At 50.3% G+C, this 7,129-nt stretch overlaps 1 protein-coding gene across 1 annotated transcript; it reads left to right on the forward strand.

The window, feature by feature from the left end:
• Nucleotides 1-5,797: 5,797 nt before the first annotated feature.
• LOC147986416 (BTB/POZ and MATH domain-containing protein 2-like) lies at nucleotides 5,798-6,340 on the forward strand. Its single transcript, XM_087542000.1, has one exon. The coding sequence runs from the start codon at nucleotides 5,798-5,800 to the stop codon at nucleotides 6,338-6,340; it is 543 nt and encodes a 180-aa protein (XP_087398126.1).
• Nucleotides 6,341-7,129: the final 789 nt, after the last annotated feature.

Consider the following 7,129-nt stretch of genomic DNA (forward strand, 5'->3'; position numbering starts at 1 on the left):
CCTAAATGATTCCGTTACGCGCTGCAAACGCTGATGTGCGGCCGTGATGTGGGGCAATTGGAGGGTGGGTCCACCTTGTCATGGATACAGTTGGGATGTTCTGCGGGTGGAGGAAGCTTCGGTCTTGCTTGGTGGATGGTGATGGAGAGAGCTGTCTGATTGTAGTGGGGAGTCACGACTCGCTGCCCGCAAAGGCGCGCCCACGGGACGGGCGGGCTATGTCGGGCTCGTGGGTCCCAGCGGGAAGAGGAAGGATGGCTTTGACTCTTCTGGGAAGAGAAGGCTTGGCTGCTCCTCGTCCGACACCGTTTACCAGCAATCCAGCGAAGCTGGTTCCACCTGGGACTGGAAGTCTATTTTAAACCTTGAATTCGTATAGCGAAATCAAACCTCGAACACTAAATCTCTGAAATCGACACCCTATACTTTCTAATCCCGGTCAACCCTGACCTTAGGTCTGTTTGGCGCACCTGAAAAAGCACGATCCCGACCGGGTTCACTGCTACTCTCACGGACGATGCGGATCCACAAGTAAGATTCGTCTGCTTCCTTGTTCTCTTCGAGGCAGCCAAATGGATTGATCCCCTCCTCATATTCTCTTGAGAAAAATCCATGTGCTTGCATACGCATGTAGCCGAAACGATCAATTAGGCCGGTAGTTGCGTAGCTTTGTACTTGCGTCTCATCGGATTAAATCAACCTAGAGCCGGGGACACGGCGCTGCACCTGGCCGCAAGGCACGGACGCACGGTCATCGTGCGACGGTGGAGAAGCTCATGCTGCTGGCGCCCTTCTCTTCTCATCTTCGGCAGGGAGCGGCGGCGGTACTTCTCGCTGTCATCTTCCTAGAGCGCAGCAGGAACCAAGACGAACTCCTCCCCCTCCACCAGTGCATCCTCCGGATTGAGGCTTGAAGCAGCGGTATTTACTTGTCGGAGCTTGTGGATCACGCAGCTGGCCAGAAACGTGTCCACTTCTGTGACTGATCTTCACTGGCGCGTGGGCGGACATACAATGCGAGGCCGGCGTGGTGTTTTTTCGCGGCGCGTGCGACGCCAACCAGCCGACATGCACGACGCCATCGTCCACGCCTCCTGTGCGCGGGGCGAGGCGGTGCTCGAGGGTTGCCGGGCGTGCTGTTGCGCGCCGCCGCCGTCGACGTCAGGTTATTGCCCTGAGCGAGTCTTTGCGTTGCTAGTCATGTTGTTTCCGCCGTCCTCCGCATCGGCGTCAATGGGCACACACTGCTCCAGCTTGCCAAGCCGTATGCACACCAGGTGCTCGACCAAAAGCCAGGTCGGGCCATGGAGGTGGGCACAGAGGGGATGCCGAGGTCGACGGGCCTTGAGCTCAACAGGTCGTAGAAGCACAGAGGAGATTAGATAAGCTCAGTACGGGGGCGTATTGGGTATGCCTGGACGCTTGTCGAGCAGCTAGGTAGACACCATGCGTGCGCTAAGGAGGGACGCGGCGACACTTTGGATGGCCCTCGCTGACGTTCAATGGTCATCCTTGCGCTGGTCATCCTTTCGGGGCAGGGTGCACACCAGGAACAGAAGACGACATCGGGCCGTTGAGGGCAACCGGCACACCGCTCGGATGTATGGAGTGGGGAAGATGAATATGACATGTAGGCCCACAGAGTCAGCGACAGAAACAATTGTTTCCAGCTGGGATTGTCTTTTTCCCGATGCAACAAACAGTGTAGGGTCGGTTTAGGGTTGAAATTGACCGGGATTGGTGAATATAGGGTGCCGATTTCAGGGATTCAAAGTTGAGGGTTTGATTCAGACTATCTCTAGGAGTTCAAGGTTTAAAATAGACTTTACTCCTCCGATGGTGCATCCAATGGACGCTGCTTCGGTGCCTTTGAGTCTATGACAGGTGGGCCAGACAGGTGGGCCTAACAGGTGGCTGGCCCATCTGTCATAGACCCAAAGGTAGGTGCCTTAAGGCATCAAAGTTAGCCCAGCATGATGCACTTTCTGAGGCTAGTAAATGTCTCAATCTTTACAGGAGACTATGCTGAATACTTCTTCAACAGGAACTCTCAATACGTACTTCTTAGGGTTAAGCTTCATGCGGAAATTTTTGAGGTTAGCGAACGTCTCTGCTGGATTTGCCACATATCCTCCTTTCTTTCGGATCTTAATTACTCCTCCTTTCGGATTTTGATTACCACGTTGTCGACATAGACCTGTATGTTTCTTTTGATCTCTGGTAAGTGGCGTCCGTGTTTTTCAAGCCGAAGGGCATAGAGGGGCGCCGAAAGGGGTGACGACGTCTTGAAATTCCGCCACCACAACCAACACATCGGCATGTTGGATGCTTTCTTGATCCCACTGACAGGCGTACTGAATGTTGCCATTCACCGTGGATGACTTTGCTAGAGTCTGTCATCTTGAACTGGTGGTAGATCATAGTGGGCCATCGCCATGAACTTGGCATATAGCAAGGGCATCCTAGGAAGGCATGGAAGGAACCCGACAAACTGATGACCATGAAATACAGGGTCTCAGTCTTATAGGATTGGGATGCTGGAAGTAACAGTAGGTCGAACTGTCCGAGTGACATGGCATGTTTTTCCAAGTATGATCCCATAGGGTTTCGGTGGGCCTAAATGAGGGCGAGGGATCTCCATCCTGCTAAGGTGTCAACATAGAGGATGTTGAGCTTGCTTCCCCTATCCATCAACGCCTTGGTGAACCGAACTCCAGTGACGAGGGGGTCGAGGGACAACGACAACTTGCTCGACTGGGGAACATGCCTTTGGTGATCGGTTGACCGAAAGTGATTGGGACTCTGACTACTTTAGGAAGTGACGCGCGTCTGGTTTCCCTTGCACAAGCCTCACATGTTGTGAGCTTGGTGTGGTGTCAGTCTTCATGGTTGCTCAAGCCGCCATGGATCAGGTAGCCACTAGATGGCCTCATGCATGCTTCCCTTGGAGGAACATCCGAGTCATCGTTGTCCCCGACTTGAATCTCCATGGGGGGCCTCTAGTGGAGTACCTATGAAGGAAGTGACTTCGCTTGTGCCGTGTCAGTGCTACGGGTCATGAAGGAAGCATAACTCAATTGAGACTTCTCTTTGAGGGGCGCCACTTCACAGGTTTGTGGCACCGTCGACGTGGCTGGTGATCCTTGGCTCTTGGCCGAGGTGTTGAGTGGCCTGTCACTGAGTGGCCTCATCTCTCGAGATTTGCCGTTGATGGCGGGATGGGTGTCGAGCCTGGCACATTGCTGAGTGGTTCATCACATAGGTGCAGCTAGCCGTAGTCGTCAGCAATGAAATACTTGCACCCCAAGCGGCCAGCCTATCCCTTGGGGAAGGAGACATCGAGGACCAGATTCCCCTTTCATATTGACGACGAAATATAAAGAACCTTAGAAGAGGATGCCACCTGATGCAAAGACGCCATACTTGAAAGTTGATGAAGCCATCTCGGTCAGATCAACCAGATCCACACAATAAAACCGCTACCTGGTGCGCCAACTATCGTTGTTCTTAGCCGTCAGCACCGTTGAGTGACGACAGATTTGTTCGGAGGGAGAGTGGCAAATCAAGATAGTAGCACACGAGACATGTAATTACTAAGGTCTAGGCCCTCCCTGAAGAGGAAACACCCTACTCATGTTATGGTGGTTGTATTGCTCGAGTGCTCGACGGCGATCGGGAAGATCACTAGAGAGAGGTTTTCTTGGATTACAAGCTCCTGGCCACCGTCGCGGCTGAGGAAGAAGGGGGTAGGTGGAAACCCTATCACTAGATGACTCTAGAATGTGTTAGATCCTCCTGGAAGGGCCCTAGATCACCTTACAAACTTGGTCGAGCTAGTGTTACATGGCTCAGGCCGGACTAGAGGTTGGTTCATTCCGTTGAGCTGAGCTGGACCATGTCATGTGTTGGAAGTGTGTTGCCTTGGTTCCTAAGCGGACACATTTTCTAGGTGGCGCCTAGGCGCGAGTGGGTGACTCGATGCACTCGGAGCTGACGTGCCCGTCTCTATCTTGGCTCGCAACATCCTGGTGTTGTATCCTCGCCACGGCCACGCACCCCCTAGGTGGTAGGGTGCGCCGAACCTGGCGCCCCTCTTAGGGTTACTCTTTTTGCAGGCCCTCATGATTTGCTTGAAAAACCAGCCTTGATTTTTTCTAGATTATTTTAGAAAGTTCCTAAAGTGTAATTCACAAAAATGCTTTTCTAGCACTAATAGTAGGCTAGCCATCAAAAATGAAAATAATTCATTAAATAACATCAAAATATCCAATTAATATTCAAAATGAATCATGTACAAAACATACCGATGATCACATGTACAACATGTGATACTACCTTCTCGATGGCATACATCCTTCGATGGCATACATCCTTATTGTCCCACTTTTTCTGAAGACAATTACCAATACACAAGAGAACATTGACCATTTTTTTAATTACAAAAACCAGTGAGAAATGATGTTGAGAAAGCTTTTGTTGTTCTCCAAGTTTGCTTTGCAATTGTTCGAGGACCTACAAGATTAGGGCACTCCCAATGCATTACATCTTAGAGTATATCATATTCACTTAAATATCATATGCAATGCAATTGCCTGGCCTTCTCCATGGTGGGTCAAAACTTTTAAAATCCAAAAACTTGTAGAAGCAATGATCGGGAAGTTGTCGATGTAGATTAGGGGATTCCGCCTTCTATGGTCCACGGAAGCAAATCTCCGCCTTGGAGAAGAAAATGCTGATATCAAAGACCACGAAAGCCGGTCGGATTCATATGGATCCACTTGAAACCTAAACCGACCAGATCCTAGAGGACCCGCCGGAGACATGACTCCACACGCCCTTCATCGGCGTAAACACAACAATGTAATTGGGAAAGGGCAAGGAGAACATTATTTCTACATTGGGGCAAAGTCGTCGCCTCGCTGGCCCAAACCAAACACGATGACTCCCTAAAGAAGCAAATACAAAAACCACCCATGTTGCTGCATGCGAGGTCCGAGATTGATGGCGAGATTACCGCCGTCTAGGACCATGCGCCGACGCTCTCTTCTTTGATGACCTAGCTAGGCCAGGTCTTTGTTGAAGATCGCCGCGCTGCAACACCAATGTCGCCACCGAGCATTGCTTGCCGAAGACCGCAACTTGGCCACACATCTCCGTTGCTGACCCACGACAGTCCATCGAACCCTCCATAGCAGGCCTCCGCGATCAGCAGCCTCCTTGCTGCCGCCGGTGTCGCACAGACTTGGCCCGGCAGCACACCCTGGCAGCGGCGAGAGGGGGAGGTCATGGAGTGGTGGGTAGGGTTTAGTAGCCCGCGTGGAGCCTCTCTCGCGAAAACGTTTCGAGCTTGCATTTGTTTCGAGCCGTTTGGGAAATTGAGAAATTCTCAGATGACCGAGAATTAGTAGTTCCGGCAAAAAAATTTAGAAATTCTCATGTCATTTTTCTCTCGGTCAGAGTCGGCGAGAGTCCCGCAAAAAAGAAAAAAGTGTCACCGGCGAGAGCCAAACAAAGCGCCAACTGCAGAAGAAAACTGAAGAGACGCCGCGCTCATTAGAAGAACCTTTTGGCTTCCTCCCCTCCTCGTCGCTGGCGATTCGTATGCTAAAGCATGAATGCGCCGGCCACACAAAATTGATGGAGTAGTACACGTATGCGTCATCTCGATCGCTGGACGCTCGTGCGATCGAGTAAATGCAGCAGCGGCCATGGTCGTGTATAAGAACCTCACGAGCGCAGGCTAGTCTTCTCCTCTCTCTCTCTCTCTCTCTCATTGCTGTAACCTGCTATACACTCCATGTCCAACTCGCACGCGTCCTCCCACGGTGCCAGCGGCGGCGTGGCGGTAACGCCGTCCATGTCCGCGTCCGGGTCGCACGTCCTCAAGATCGACGGCTACTCCCGCACCAAGGGACTCGGAGCCGGCAAATTCATCACGTCGAGGTCGTTCCTAGTCGGAGGCCATCGCTGGTGCCTGCGATACTACCCCGACAGTCATTACAACACAACAGCCTATGATAACTGTATATCCATCGTACTCTGTCTTGATCCCAGCGAGGCCGGCGAAGTCAGGGCAGAGTACAAGATCAGCTTGCTTGACGAAGAAGGCCACCCAGTGCCCCGCTACGTCCGGGAAATACGTCCGTGCTGGACATTCTCCGGAAAACGAGAGCCATCCGTTTCCAAGCTCTTCGTCACTAAGGCAGAACTGGAGAATTCACTTTACCTGAAGGATGACGCTTTCAGCGTGAGGTGCGATATCACCATGGTGATGGGGATCGTCACGGAAGACGTTGTGGTTCCCTCCGCCGAGCGTGGTATCAAGAAAGAGACCTTCTGATAAGCGCCTGCTTGCTGCTCGGTCGCCCGACGAGTAGCCGCCCACCTGCATGCATGCCCTTGCCAACGGTGGTAGCTTCCCACCATCATCTCGCTCTATCGTTGCTGTTTTGGTGGAGTATTACTATAGTCTTACTGCAGTCTAATGTGGCCATGTTGTTCTTGCCATGTGAACATCAGATGATTTGGATGCTGGATCTTGCGATGTTCTATGAGTACTCAACTATTAGTCAACGGAATAAACAGATGAAAAAAAATCTATTATTATAATCGTTCAAATATTAGTTAAATTTAGTCTTGGTTGCTAAACTTGAAAACGGCACCAAAACTTGCCAGATTTTGTCCCTTGCTCGACTCCAAGGGGGTTTAATGAATGACATTATGGTGTTTTGGCACGACAGCAAACTCAATCAACACAAGAATTACAAGAAAGTAACAGACAAGGGAAAATTATTTAAAAATTAAAGTGTTCAAAACCCCAAACCTATAGGAAAATTGTTGAATATTTCAGAATTTTTTAAGTGGGAAATAGGAAAAAGAAGCAAGACATGCATGACAAATAATAACTATAACTATAATGTGTACTCTGAATTTTTTTTATAAGCTTTTCCATTTATACTAGTAACCCATTAAAGAACTAAAATTCTATGCATGACTTGCAAACTCATATGCAGGGAGTACTCCAATTTGAGGTAACAGATCTTTCTGTTTGTATATTAGATGATGCCGTTTGCCTTTTTGTTTGAAAATGAGGTTTATCCCCTTGGTCTCTTTATCATTGTGATGCATA

This window comes from Triticum urartu, chromosome 2A (assembly GCF_056163025.1).
Source record: "Triticum urartu cultivar PI428250 chromosome 2A, HENAU_Tu73, whole genome shotgun sequence".
NCBI classification, from domain to species: domain Eukaryota; kingdom Viridiplantae; phylum Streptophyta; class Magnoliopsida; order Poales; family Poaceae; genus Triticum; species Triticum urartu.

Coding starts and splice junctions, on each gene's coding strand:
- LOC147986416 (XM_087542000.1), top strand. CDS start 5,798: ATGTCCAACTCGCACGCGTCCTCCCACGGTGCCAGCGGCGGCGTGGCG.